Raw genomic sequence first — 15,123 nt, 5'->3', positions numbered from 1 at the left:
TTTGCGGCTGCCTGCAATGAATTTGGCCTAACCACCAGCCTCAAGAAAACGAACATCATGGGACAGGACATCAGAAATGCTCCATCCATCAATATTGGCGACCACGCTCTGGAAGTGGTTCAAGAGTTCACCTACCTAGGCTCAACTATCACCAGTAACCTGTCTCTAGATGCAGAAATCAACAAGCGCATGGGAAAGGCTTCCACTGCTATGTCCAGACTGGCCAAGAGAGTGTGGGAAAATGGCACACTGACTCGGAACACAAAAGTCCGAGTGTATCAAGCCTGTGTCCTCAGTACCTTGCTCTATGGCAGCGAGGCCTGGACAACGTATGTCAGCCAAGAGTGACGTCTCAATTCATTCCATCTTCGTTGCCTCCGGAGAATACTTGGCATCAGGTGGCAGGACCGTATCTCCAACACAGAAGTCCTCGAGGCGGCCAACATCCCCAGCTTATACACACTACTGAGTCAGCGGCGCTTGAGATGGCTTGGCCATGTGAGCCGCATGGAAGATGGCAGGATCCCCAAAGACACGTTGTACAGCGAGCTCGCCACTGGTATCAGACCCACCGGCTGTCCATGTCTCCGCTATAAAGACGTCTGCGAACGCGACATGAAGTCCTGTGACATTGATCACAAGTCGTGGGAGTCAGTTGCCAGCGTTCGCCAGAGCTGGCGGGCAGCCATAAAGGTGGAGCTAAAATGTGGCGAGTCGAAGAGACTTAGCAGTTGGCAGGAAAAAAGACAGAAGCGCAAGGGGAGAGCCAACTGTGTAACAGCCCCGACAAACAAATTTCTCTGCAGCACCTGTGGAAGAGCCTGTCACTCTAGAATTGGCCTTTATAGCCACTCCAGGCGCTGCTCCACACACCACTGACCACCTCCAGGCGCTTACCCATTGTCTCTCGAGATAAGGAGGCCGAAGAAGGTGGGGTTCCTGCCTGATTTTATGCTCTCTTAGCCTCCAAATTCGTTGCAGGGGAGAGCATAAAATTCCCCCTGTAGTAAACAAGGGGATTGTAACAGGCTTATGGGAGAACACAGACAGACTGTTGAAATGGCTAGATATGCAACAGATGAAACTGAATGCAGAGAAGTATGAACTGATTTTGGTGGGAAGAATGAGGAGAGGCAATACAAACTAAATGGTACAATTTTAAAGGGGTTGCAGAGAGACCTGAGTGTACATGCAAGTTAGTAACTTTGTTAGAAAGTTAGAGAGCAGCTACATTTCATTCTTTTGTTTCATGGTGCTCATCGTTGGGTATAAAGTGATCTATTTGTCTGCTTCGTCGTTATGATGCATTAGGGTTTAGCAAATGAGAAGAGGGCGAATGTTCAATCCACCAAGTTATGCAAATCTGCTGAAAAGATGGGGGAAGGAAGAATGTGAACAGACCCTTCAAAACACTGCACAACTACAGTAATGTAGAAGCAACCAGATAATTAACTTCAGCAGTCGCACTAAAAATTTAAAAAGCTGAGAGAGGAAGAGGAATAGGTAACCTACACAGTAATTTATGTGTGAAACAGACTGCCATGAAAGTGACTTGCTTTAAATAGCACCTTTCATGTCCTAATTTCCAGACAATTAAGTACTTCTGAAGTTTAGTTACTGTTCTGATTTATGTTAACATGTCAACTTGTGCACAGCAAGGTCTTACATCAGTGCGATAATGACCAGATAATCTTGTTTTTGTGATAATTGAGAGATAAATATTGGCCAGGAAACCAGGGAGAGCTCCCTGCTCCTCTTTGAAATAACGCAATGGAATCTTTTATATCCACCTGAGAGGGCAGGCGGATGCCTTAGTTTAACATCTCATCCAAAAGACGAGACCTCCAACAGTGCAGCATTCCCTCAGTATTGCTGTGAAGTATCAGCATGGATTATGTACTCAAGTCTCTAGAGTGGGACTTGAACCCAAAACCTTCTGACTCAGAGGAAAATGTGCTACCAACTGAGTCAAGGAGAGTTAATGGTGAGCTCTGTCAAAAATGAACTTAATTTAAAATAAATCTCAGTATTTGCAGTGCTCCAACTAACAGTGTTTGTTAGAGGTTTTAACTGTACTGTCACACTTAAGCTGGCAAGTTGGTGTTGCTAGCAATCTGACATCTGAGCCTTACTGATGGATCTGCTGTTTGTTGGGTGAACTGGAGGAGAGAATCAGCATCCTGGCTGTAACTTGTATTTTGATAGAAAAATGTTCATTGTGTCTTCATATAAGTATAGCTTATTTCTGTTAATACAAAGTTGTTTTCTGTGCTTAAAAAATTGAATTATCCAGTAATATGAACTAAATAAATGGAATAAACAGCACAGGAGATTCAATTGAACTATCCACACCATGCAAAGTGCACATTTAGTTGCACTACTTGATCCACAGGCCCAGCAAATACCTTATTCTCCACATGATTGCAATAACAACTTTGTGATCTGTGGTTTCTTCACAGACAGGGGGACAGATCAGACTGCACGTTTATTGTATTGAATGGTCGACTCCGATCAGTCATCATGAGGGATAAGAAGAAAGAGCTGGCAGGAGAATATGGCCGTGGAGACCTCATTGGAGTGGTTCGTAGTAAAGAATTTTACAATCCTGTTATTTTCTGCAAAACGATGTGTTCACCTGAGCAATGCAGCTAGGATCAGAAATGGTGCTCGTAATTTTGAAGTTGTTGGTTTATGTAGTATAGTCTTGCATCCTAGCCCCAGAAATGGCATTAGTGGGGGCAAGTGGTTTGGCTAAGTCTTACTCTCCACACTAGATTGAGCAGATTTTATTTGCTTACCATTGACTTGTACTACGACCACATCCCTAACCAAAGTCATGAATGCCATCATCTGTGACTATGATGCATTAACCCTGCACTATTTTCCTATAGCATTGATCGCACCATCCTCCATCAACGTCTTTCTTCCATCTTTGAGATCCATGGGACTGCCCTCCTATATGCATCTGTTCTCACTTATCCAAATGCAGTCAGTACATCTCCAGCAATGGTTTCTCTTCCCGACCCATAATATCCTTGGTCCTCTCATCTATATTATCTACATAATATTCTTCTGCCAGGTCAGCTTCATATGCACAATGATGATGCCCAGCTTTTCCTCATCCCACAAGTCTCTTGCCCCTTTGCCTCTGTGATGTGAGATTGACATCTGTTCTGAACGAATCACAACTTACTACTGCTCAACTTTCATAAGCTTCACTTGCTGGTGCAAATTGTTCATCTAGCTATAGTTTATACATTAAAACTCATAGGTTTTACTCTTTCTCATGTCTAATTATTGTCAGGATTTAATAGTGTTTTCCGTACATTTGATGCCCAAGTGCTTCTGTTATTTTGCTGGCTGCTATTCTGTCCTCCCACCAGTTGTGGCGTGAGTCACTTTGTTCTATCCTCCATTTAGTTTTTCTGTTTAATGAAAAGGAGATAAAGTTGCTTAATTCCATAGATTTTTTTCTTGCCTGTTTGTCATTTACACTTCATTAACATACAAACACCCAATGAATAAATAATGATACTGTTTTTCTTCCCCAGCTAAATAAATTTCCTACATTACAAGTGACTACACTTCAAAAGTACTTAATTGGCAGAAAAGTGTTCCTGAGGTCATGAAAGCTGCTAGAAAAGGATAAGCCTTCCTTTAACTAGCTGCTACCGAAATAACTACTGCTCAACTTGATCTCAAATTACTAAATAATCCTATTTCTCCCCAATCCCTTAACCGAAACTTAATATTCATTAGACAAATTCACCAAGTTTTTCTCTTGCCTGCTGTTCTTGCTCTACACCCTAGTTTTGTGCAATAGAACTCCCTCTATGCTGGCTGCCCCTCTGTCTTACTCCCATTCTAGTCCCAAGCTTCACCTTCCTTTGGCGACCATGGTCCTTTTTTCTCTTCCCCTGTCCCGTGCTACCTCTGCATTTCTTCCCCTCTGAGCATGCTCTTACTCCAACCTAGGGTTACCAACTCTGTCTGGATGTAATCCTGGAGGTTTCATCACATGACCTCCCACTTCCAACCACACTGTCCACTCAGACAGACTTTTATCCCGTCACCCAAAAGTGTTCAAAGAAAATGAAAAAATACGCACTTTATTTTAATGCCCCTCTGATTTTTTCCCCTGGATTGCTCATTGCAGTATCCAGGAGATTAATCTTTAATTCTTGGAAATTCCAGGACAATCCTGGAGGATTGGTAACCCTACTCCAACCCCAACTTTTATCATCTTCAGCAGCCCTGTACCATCTATTTTCCTGTTGCTTCCACATTCATCCTCCCCAAACCCAGTGCCTCCATCCTGACAATTTGACTTCTTTACCAGCTGTTAGTTTACCAATTACCCCATAACAGAATCATCACATCAAGAACAAAACATCAGGCTCCATGAGTGCACCATTGCATCAGTTATTCCACATATTCAGTTATAAAACTGAGACTCACAAGTGGCTTTTCCACACCACTGCACCACATTTTTTTTTAAAGTAAGCACTACACACTGGGGAGCAGTTACTTCGCGCAGTGATGTAAATCAAGCCATAAAAACTACAGGCACGCATAATCACATGGTGCCTCCAATTGATTATCTTCTGATCACACGAATAAGTACAACAGATCACACGCTGATATAAACAGGCACCTGGACACACACTTCATGATAAACATGAAGATTATGCCGCATAGACACAGACTGAAATGCGCCAGATGGAAACATCATGTGTCCAGTTAAACACACACAAATTAACATTGGCACCAATGCCACACGTGTCAGAGGGCGAAGGAACACACACAAACGTGGCACACACGGATTAAAATGACATACATGACGCACACCTGTGATATTGCTTATCCACACATAGCACTTCCCCGCAGAGGTGTCCTGAATTGGTGGTTTTATCAAATTTAAGTGAATTTTTGTTTTAATTACAGGATTTTTTTCACGGAGCACTGTATTATATCCACTTCATGGGCAATTGTATTGGGGTGACAACTAGTAGGCCTGTCAGTATTAGTAGCCCAGGCCCAGCACCATTTTCCATTTGATTGCAACCCAGTCATGGGACAGGTTTTTTTTTCTGGAGTCTCTCTTTGATTTAGAGTTGAGGCTCCCACTGGGCCTGCTGTTAACGAAATGGATGTGTACAGGGTTCTAAATAATATCGACTTAACTTGTTTACTCTTTAAATACTTAACCCAAATCTCCTCCTCTAATGAGAAACTCGGGACAAAATATTGCCTTCATCCATTCTCTTTTACCTTGGCGTAGTGGTATTGTCACTGGACTAGTAACCCAGAGACCCAGGGTATTTCTCTGGGGATATGGGTTCGAATCCCACCACAGCAGAAGGTAGAATTTGAATTTAATTAATAAATCTGGAATTAAAAAAGCTAGTCTAATGGCCATGAAACCATTGTCGATTGTTGTAAAAATCCATCTGGTTCACTAATGTCTTTTAGGGAAGGAAATCTGCTGTCCTTACCTGGTCTGGCCTACGTGTGACTCCAGACCCACAGCTATGTGGTTAACTCTTACATGCCCTCTGAAATGGCCTAGCAAGCCACTCAGTTGTACCTAACCGCTACGAAGTCAATAAAAAGGAATGAAACCGGACGGACCATCTGGCATCGACCTAGGTACCGGAAACGACAACGGCAAACCCAGCCCTGTCGACCCTGCAAAGTCCTCCTTACTAACATCTGGGGGCTTGTGCCAAAGTTGGGAGAGCTGTCCCACAGACTAGCCAAGCAACAGCCTGACATAGTCATACTGACGGAATCATACCTTACAGACAATGTCCCAGACACTGCCATCACCATCCCTGGGTATGTCCTGTCCCACCAGCAGGACAGACCCACCAGAGGTGGTGGCACAGTGGTGTACAGTAGGGAGGGAGTTGCCCTGGGAGTCCTCAACATCGACTCCGGACCCCATGAAGTCTCATGGCATCAGGTCAAACATGGGCGAGGTAACCCCCTACTGATTACCACCTACTACCCTCCCTCAGCTGATGACTCAGTACTCCTCCATGTTGAACACCACTTGGAGGAAGCACTAAAGGTGGCAAAGGCACAAAATGTACTCTGGGTGGGGGACTTCAATGTTCATCACCAAGAGTGGCTGCTGGCCGAGTCCCAAAGGACATAGCTGCTAGACTGGGTCCGCAGCAGGTGGTGGGGGAACCAACACGAGGAAAAACATACTTGACCTTGTCCTCACCAATCTGCCTGCCGCAGATGCTTCTGTCCATGACAGTATTGGTAGGAGTGACCACCGCAGAGTCCTTGTGGAGATGAAGTCCCGCCTTCACGTTGAGGATACCATCCATCGTGTTGTGTGGCACTATCACCGTGCTAAATGGGATAGATTTCCAACAGATCTAGCAATGCAAAACTGGCCATCCATGAGGCGCTGTGGGCCATCAGCAGCAGCAGAATTGTACTCAACAATCTGTAATCTCATGGCCCAGCTTAGCCCCCACTCTATCATCGCCATCAAGCCAGGAGACCAACCCTGGTTCAATGAAGAGTGCAGGAGGGCATGCCAGGAGCAGCACCAGGCATACCTCAAAATGAGGTGTCAACCTGCTGAAGCTACAACCCAGGACTACTTGCATGCCAGACTGCGTAAGCAGCAGGCGATAGACAGAGCTAAGCGATCCCATAACCAACGGATCAGATCGAAGCTCTGCAGTCCTACCACATCCAGCCGTGAATGGTGGTGGACAATTAAACAACTAACTGGAGGGTTTGGCTCCACAAATATCCCCATCCTCAATGATGGGGGAGCCCAGCACATCAGTGTGAAAGATAAGGCTGAAGCATTTGCAACAGTCTTCAGCCAGAAGTGCAGAGTTGATGATCCATCTCGGCCTCCTCCCGAAGTCCCCAGCATCACAGATGCCAGACTTCAGCCAATTCGATTCACTCCGCGTGATATCAAGAAACGACTGAAGGCACTGGATACTGCAAAAGCTATGGGCCCTGACAATATTCCGGCAATAGTACTGAAGACCTGTGCTCCAGAACTTGCTGCGCCCCTAGCCAAGCTGTTCCAGTACAGCTACAACACTGGCATCTACCCGGCAATGTGGAAAATTTGCCCAGGTATGTCCTGTAGACAAAAAGCAGGACAAGTCCACCCCGGCCAATTACTGCCCCATCAGCCTACTCTCAATCATCAGTAAAGTGATGGAAGGTGTCATCAACAGTGCCATCAAGCGGCACTTGCTTAGCAATAACCTGCTCACTGACGCTCAATTTGGGTTCTGCCAGGGCCACTCAGCTCCTGACCTCATTACAGCCTTGGTTCAAACAGGAACAAAAGAGCTGAACTCGAGGTGAGGTGAGAGTGACTGCCCTTGACATCAAGGCAGCATTTGACCGAGTATGGCATCAAGGAGCCCTAGCAAAACTGAGGTCAATGGGAATCGGGGAAAACTCTCCGCTGGTTGCAGTCATACCTAGCACAATGGAAGATGGTTGTGGTTGTTGGAGGTCAATCATCTGAGCTCCAGGACATCACTGCAGGAGTTCCTCAGGGTAGTGTCCTAGGCCCAACCATCTTCAGCTGCTTCATCAATGACCTTCCTTCAAACATAAGGTCAGAAGTGGGGATGTTCGCTGATGATTGCACAATGTTCAGCACCATTCGTGACTCCTCAGATACTGAAGCAGTCCGTGTCGGAATGCAGCAAGACCTGGACAATATCCAGGCTTGGGATGATAAGTGGCAAGTAACATTTGTGCCACACAAGTGCCAGGCAATGACCATCTCCAACAAGAGAGAATCTAACCATCTCCTCTTGACATTCAATGGCATTACCATCGCTGAATCCCCCACTATCAACATCATAGGGGCTACCATTGACCAGAAACTGAACTGGAGTAGCCATATAAATACCGTGGCTGCAAGAGCAGGTCAGAGGCTAGGAATCCTGAGGCAAGTAACTCACCGCCTGACTCCCCAAAGCCTGTCCACCATCTGCAAGGCACAAGTCAGGAGTGTGATGGAATACTCTCCACTTGCCTGGATGGGTGCAGCTCCAACAACACTGAAGAAGCTCGACAGCATCCAGGACAAAGCAGCCCGCTTGATTGGCACCCCATCTACAAACATTCACTCCCTCTACCACCGACGCACAGTGGCAGCAGTGTGTACCATCTACAAGATGTACTGCAGCAATGCACCAAGGCTCCTTAGACAGCACCTTCCAAACCCGCGACCTCTACCAACTAGAAGGACAAGGGCAGCAAATGCATGGGAACACCACCACCTGCAAGTTCCCCTCCAAGTCACAGACCATTCTGACTTGGAACTATATCGCCGTTCCTTCACTGTCGCTGGGTCAAAATCCTGAAACTCCCTTCCTAGCAGCACTGTGGGTATACCTACCCCAAACGGACTGCAGCGGTTCAAGAAGGCAGCTCACCATCACCTTCTCAAGGGCAATTAGGGATGGGCAATAAATGCTGGCCTGGCCAGTGATGCCCACAACCCATGAATAAATTAAAAAAAACTCTCCCCATTTTACATCCGCCCCCCCCCTCCTGACAGCTCCTTACTGGGGTATCGTCCCATGAGTGTCTCACACTTTCTTGTATCTCTCAAGTTGTTGTTGCACATGCGTGACTTCATGGCCAATCTTTCGAAGTGTAGTCACTGTTGTAATGTAAGGAAATGTTCCATCCAATATGTGAACAAGATCCCACAAACAGCAGTGAGATAAACATGCAGACGATCTGTTTTAGTTATGTTGGCTGAGAAATGAGTATTGGCCAGGACACCGAGGAGAACCCCTGATTCTCTTCCACTGGAGGCCTTGGGATCTTTTGTATCCATCTGCGATATGTACCTTTTGAAGTGTAGCTCTCTGTTGTAATGGTAGGCAAATAGCTCCACAAAGAAAGTGAGTGAGAGGAAAATGATAAAGTCCCTACTTATGTCCCCATCTGATGTCTTGGAGTTGGTTGTAGGGATCTATTTAAAGAGTGCATTATACCTAAAACAAAAAAGCCCAACTCACAAGGTAGGTTCACCCCGTTTGATCTCCTCAGATCATGCCATTTTCCCATTACTGCAACAAACTTTTTTTGTCACTGATTTCCCCCATTCCCTCCCTGCCAATCTAGTCCTGCTGCCTGTATGTAAAACATAAACTTCCTGCCATCAATTCTTAATTTGACCTTCAATTCCTAAACTTGCGAATGCTTCAAGAGGGCTAGTGACTCAGTGGTAGCCAACTGCAGTACTTGTGAGGTTAGTCTTAGGAGATTAATCTTTGCTCTGGTGTTTCTTTCACAAGTTTAATATCTTGCATAGAAGTGAACGCTAAGTCAAAATCTAGCTGGAACTCTGATGAAACCCTTCACAGCCAGTTTTATTTCTCTTGTTTCTAATTCTCTTAGTGTCTCAGGGGAGTGAAAGAAGAATATGTGTGTGTGTGTGTTACATTATACATTAATAGAGCACTTCTCCATAATAGATAATCACTTCTCACATTTTTGCATGACTGTGCTATATTAAGTCTTACATCCACAAGGGGGTGATGTGGCTATACATATCAAGGCAGTGGAAGTGCAGCAAATCACTTCAAATGTTAACATTTTGAAAAATATAGTGCACAAAGGAAAAAATCACAGGTAATGAATTCACAGCTTGGGTACGCAAACATTTGGTGTCTCATAAGTTCCTACATTGATGTGCAGGAGTTACCTTCCCTCTGTCGTGCCCACTACCTCCATCCTCAAAACCCAGTCAAATATTTAGTAACAATCAATAAAAATTGTACATCACCTCTAATCCAACAGTTCCATAGGAAAATAATGGGAATCAATGCTTTCTAGTTTCTGTGTCAGCTTCGCACCATTGAGGAAAGAACTCAGCGCGAGTGGTGATGCCAGTAGCTTCTCCCAACCAGCACCCTGTGTCGCTGACTACCTCTACTGATATCAATCCAACTCTCCCTCAGTGTTGGACTCAGTAACTGTTCGTCGCCACATTGTGTGATTGATTATACACTATGAATCCAGCTCTCAGTAACTCCCTCTCTCCAGTTTTCCCCTATAGTTTGATTTTTTTAAATTTTTGATGAATAACAATGCCCATGGACAGGGAAGGGATGAAACCAGTTTGCTGCTCCTTAGCTCTGTCCATTGACCTTTTCTGAAAGGTACCTGTGGGCAGCTATTGGGTGAGGACAGAATCTGGCCCGTGATACCTTGCACAGTTGAATAGTTTGTTGATGCTTGGTGTTCAGCCTCACCGTGTAAAGAATGTTCACTTGGGCAAGGTACTGGAGGGTGTCTGGCACTGCAGTAAAAGGTCTGCCCCTTCGAGAGATGGAAACTAAATAGAAACTTAGGATAAAAAGAAATTGATCACCCCATCAATAACTTCTCCCAGCCAGCAGCCTGTGTTGCTATCTCTACTGAAGTATTTTCCTGACTGGAGGAAGGTTTGTAGTGGAGTTCCCCAGGGGTCAGTGTTGGGACCCTTGCTTTTCCTGATGTATATTAATGACCTAGACCTTGATGCACAGGGCACAATTTTAAAATCTATGGATGATACGAAACTTGGAAGCATTGTGAACTGTGAAGCGGCGGAGAGTGTAGAACTTCAAAAGGACAGACAAGTTGGTGGAATGGGCGGACAAGTGGCAGATGAAGTTCAATGTAGAAAAGTGTGATAAGAACATGGAGAGACAATAGAAAATAAAGGGTACAATTTTAAAGGGGCAGAGGGACCTGGGTATATATGTGCATACATCATTGATGGTGGCAGGACAGGCTGAGAGGTGGTTAATAAAGGACAGTATCCTGGGCTTCATTAATAGGGGCATAAGTACAAGAGCAAGGAGGTTTTGTTAAACTTGTATAGAACAGTAGTTTGGCCTCAGTTGGAGTATTGCGTCCAATTCTGGGCACTGTGCTTTAGAAAAGATGTGAACGCATTGGAGAGTGCAGAAAAGATTCACAAGAATGGTTCCAGGGATGAGGAACTTCAGTTATGAAGATAGATTGCAGAAGTTGGGACTGTCTTCCTTTGGAGAAGAGAAAGCTGAGAGATGATTTGATAGAGATATTCAAAACTATGAGAGGTCTGGACAGAGTAGATAGGGAAAAACTGTTCCCATTCGTGAACGGATCAAGAACAAGAGGGAACAGATTTAAGATAATTGGAAAAAGAAACAATGCGAAATGAGGAAAAATGAGGGCGGCGCAGTGGTTAGCACCGCAGCCTCACAGCTCCAGCGACCCGGGTTCAATTCTGGGTACTGCCTTTGCGGAGTTTGCAAGTTCTCCCTGTGACTGCGTGGGTTTCCGTCGGGTGCTCCGGTTTCTTCCCACAGCCAAAGACTTGCAGGTTGATAGGTAAATTGGCCATTATAAATTGCCTGTAGTATAGGTAGGTGGTAGGGGAATATAGGGAAGGTGGGGATGTGGTAGGAATATGGGATTCGTGTAGGGTTTAGTATAAATGGGTGGTTGATGGTCGGCACAGACTCGGTGGGCCGAAGGGCCTGTTTCAGTGCTGTATCTCTAAATAAATAAATAAAAATTTCACACAGCGAGTGGTTAAGATCTGAAATGCACTACCAGAGAGTATGGTGAAGGCAGGTTCATTTGAGGCATTCAAAAGGGAATTAGATAGTTATCTGAAAATGAAGAATGTGCAAGGTTATGGGGAGAAGGTGGGGGAAATGGCACTAAGTGAATTGCTCAATCGGAGAATCGGTGCAGACACAATGGGCCGAATGGCCGCCTCCCGTGCTGTAACAATTCTGTGAATTCAATCCGACTTTCCCTCAATGTTGGGCTTAGTAACTGTTCCCAGCCACAATTGTATGATTGACTAACGATATATCATGAATCAGCTCTCGGTAACTCCCTCTCACCAGTTTCTCCACTATGGTAATCATCACTGATTAAATGGTTGTTCCAAATTAACAGATACAAAGAAGCCTAATACAAAAGCAAAATACTGTGGATGCTAGAAGTCTAAAATAAAAACAGAAAATGCTGAAAATACACAGCAGGTCTGGCAGTATCTGTGGAGAGAGAAACATTTCAGGTCAATGATCTTTCATCAAAACTGTATCAGAAGATACAGAGAACCATCTGCTTATTATGTGATTAACAACATAACAGCTTGTACTTTTTTATAAACTTGTGCTGTAACAATTCTCTGATTGTGACGTATATACATACACACAGAATCACACGCATGTGAAATGAACACAGTTTGTGAAATCGGTCATATTTGCTGTAGTTCTATGCATTTCCTTTATCACCTGTGTACATCAGAGAGAAGTCGTTTTGTTCACTGTATCTTTCCAGGAGGGTGATAATTTCCCCAGCTTTAGCAGAGGCTTATCTCTTTCACAGTTCATTAACAGGGAGCTAGTGCTGATAAAGTCACCTTGTGTTAAAAATTGAATTACAAAATTGAACTGCTGAAGATTAATGGACTGCCTTTTCCTAAGAGCTCTATTATAGATCGTCTGGTTTTTCTCGAAAGCTGATTGACTGCAAGCAGAGTCTGAGAAGAATGAATCTCACGTTTTTCCATTCTGTCCCATTGTGAGACTCGAGCGCTTCTAGATCAGATACAGCACAGCTTAGATGGAGGGTAAAGCACTTTCGACACTGCCTCAGCAAGCACTTCTGGGTCAGGAATAGCACAGATCTGTCACAAGATGGCAACTTCAACCACAGAAGAGTACTGCTGTTGTATCAGTATGCCTTTGTATTTCAGTCTGAGCAAGGCTCTGATTTAGTGCTTAATTATGTTCTATCCAAATTAGCTCACTTTAGACTTCAAGGAAAGAGGCTTTCATCCTTTCAGTCTTAGTTTGAACCTAGGCTCCAGAGATAACAGGACATTATACCAATTCACTGCATGTGATATATTTTATCTTGGTCCAGAAATATATTGTACCCACACAGATGTATATCAGGCATAGTCAGACAATTTACATGTAGATTGAGGCCTGTTAACATTTTGATGGAAGGAAAAAATGACCATGTTTGACACATTGCCTATATACATTGAAAGATATGTGACTATTGATTAACATCCGGCTTAGATAAAAAGAACTTATACCATATGAGAAGAAATGTTTTTATTATTCTTTCATGGGATGTGGGTGTCGCTGGCAACAGCAACATTTATTGCGCATCTTTAATTGCCCTTGAGAAGGTGGTGGTAAACTGCTTTCTTAAACTGCTGCAATCCATGTGGTGAAGGTACACCCACAGTGCTGTCAGGGAGGGATTTTTGACCCAGCAACAGTGAAGGAACAATGATATATTTCCAAGTCACATGATGTGTGACTTTGAGGGGATCTCGCAGGTAGTGGTGTTCCCATGCATCTTTGCGCTTGGCCTTCTAGGTGTTAGAGGACACGGGTTTGGGAAGTGCTGTCAAAGAACCGTTGGCGAGTTGCTGCAGTGCATGTTGTGTATGGTACACACTGCAACCACAGTGCGCTGGTGTTGGAGGTAATAAATGTTTGAGGTGATAGATAGGATGCCAGTCAAGTGGGCTGCTTTGTCTGGGATGGTGTTGATTTCTTGAGTGTTGTTGGAACTGCACTTATCCGGGCAAGTGGGGAGTATTCCATCACTCTCCTGACATGCCTTGTAGATGGTGGAAAGGCTTTGGGGAGTCACTTGCTGCAAAATGCGCAGTATCTGACCTGCATTTGTACCCACAGTGTTTATGTGGCTGGTTCAGTTAAGTTTCTGATCAGTGGAGACCCCCAGGATGTTGATGGGGAATTCAGCAATGGTAGTGCTGCTGAATGTAAAGGGGAGGTGGTTAGACTCCCTCTTGTTGGAGATGGTCATTTCCTGTCCCTTATGTGGCATGAATGTTCGTTGCCACTTGCCACCCTAAGCCTGAATATTGTCCAGGTCTTTGCTGTGTGGGCACAGACTGCATCATTGTTTGAGGAATTGCAAATGGAACTGAACACTCTGCGATCATTAGTGAACATCCACACTTCTGACCTTATAATGGATGGAAGGCCATTGATGAAGCAGCTGAAGATGATTGGCCTGAGGGATTCCTGCAATGATGTTCTAGTGTTGAGATGATTGGCTTCCAACAACCACAGTCATTTTCCTTTGTGCTAGCTTTGACTCTTCTACATTCTTCTTTGAACCAGAGTTGGACCTTTAGTTTGATAATAGAGTGAGGGATATGCTGGGTCGTGAGGTTACAGGTTGTGGTGGAATACAGTGCTGCTGATGGATGACAGCTGCTAGCTCTGTTCTGAATCTATCCCATTTAGCACAGTGGTAGTGCCACACAGCACAATGGAGGATATCCTCAGTGTGAAGACACGACTTCATCTCCACAAGGTCCGTGCAATGGTCACTCCTACCAATATTGTCATGGGCAAATCCATCTGCAACAGGTATATTGGTGACAAAGAGGTCAAGTAAGTTTTTCACTCGCGTTAGTTCTCTCATCACCTGCCGCAAGACCAGTCAGGCATCTCTGTCCTTCAGGACTCAGACAGTTCGGTCAGTAGTGGTGTTACACAGCCATTCCTGGTGATGGACATTGAAGTCCCCCACCCAGAGTACAATCCATGCCCTTGCTACCCTCAGTTCTTCTTCCAAGTGGTTTTCAACATTCATCATCTGAGGGAGGGCGGTTTTAGGTAATCAGTGGGATGTTTCCTTGCCCTTGTTTGACCTGATGCCAAGGACCTCCTGGGGTCATTGAGGACTGTGAGGTCCACTCCCTCCTGACTGTAAAGTACTGTGCCATCACCTTTGGTGGATCTGTCCAGCCAGGTGGTTAGAACAAATGCAGGGATGGTGATGAAGGAGTTTGGGACATTGGCTCTAAGATATAATTTAGTGAGTATGACAATGTCAGGCTGTTGCTTGGCTTACCTCAGACAGCTCTCCCAATTTTGGCCAAAATCCCCAGTTTTTATTGATGAGGACTGCGGGGTTCTCTGGGCTGGGTGTGCCTTTGTTGCGTCTCATGCCTTGGTCGATGCTGGGTGGTTCCTTTAGTTTGATTCTGATTTTTTTTTTGTAGCTGTTTTATTCAACTGAATGGCATTCTCGGCCATTTCAGAGGGCTGTTGA

The 15,123-nt window shown here is 44.7% G+C and overlaps 1 protein-coding gene across 2 annotated transcripts in view; it reads left to right on the top strand.

Annotated features, from left to right (window-relative positions):
- pnpla7b (patatin-like phospholipase domain containing 7b) overlaps window positions 1-15,123 on the top strand; it is a 382,057-nt gene that overhangs the window by 139,115 nt on the left and 227,819 nt on the right. For both annotated transcript variants that reach the window (XM_068012742.1, XM_068012741.1), the window contains exon 19: window positions 2,460-2,580. In XM_068012742.1, the coding sequence (XP_067868843.1) occupies window positions 2,460-2,580 (121 nt within the window). The remainder of the gene's footprint in view (window positions 1-2,459; window positions 2,581-15,123) is intronic.

Source organism: Heterodontus francisci, chromosome 32, assembly GCF_036365525.1.
Source record: "Heterodontus francisci isolate sHetFra1 chromosome 32, sHetFra1.hap1, whole genome shotgun sequence".
Classification (NCBI taxonomy): domain Eukaryota; kingdom Metazoa; phylum Chordata; class Chondrichthyes; order Heterodontiformes; family Heterodontidae; genus Heterodontus; species Heterodontus francisci.
This window is presented reverse-complemented; position numbering and strand designations above follow the sequence as displayed.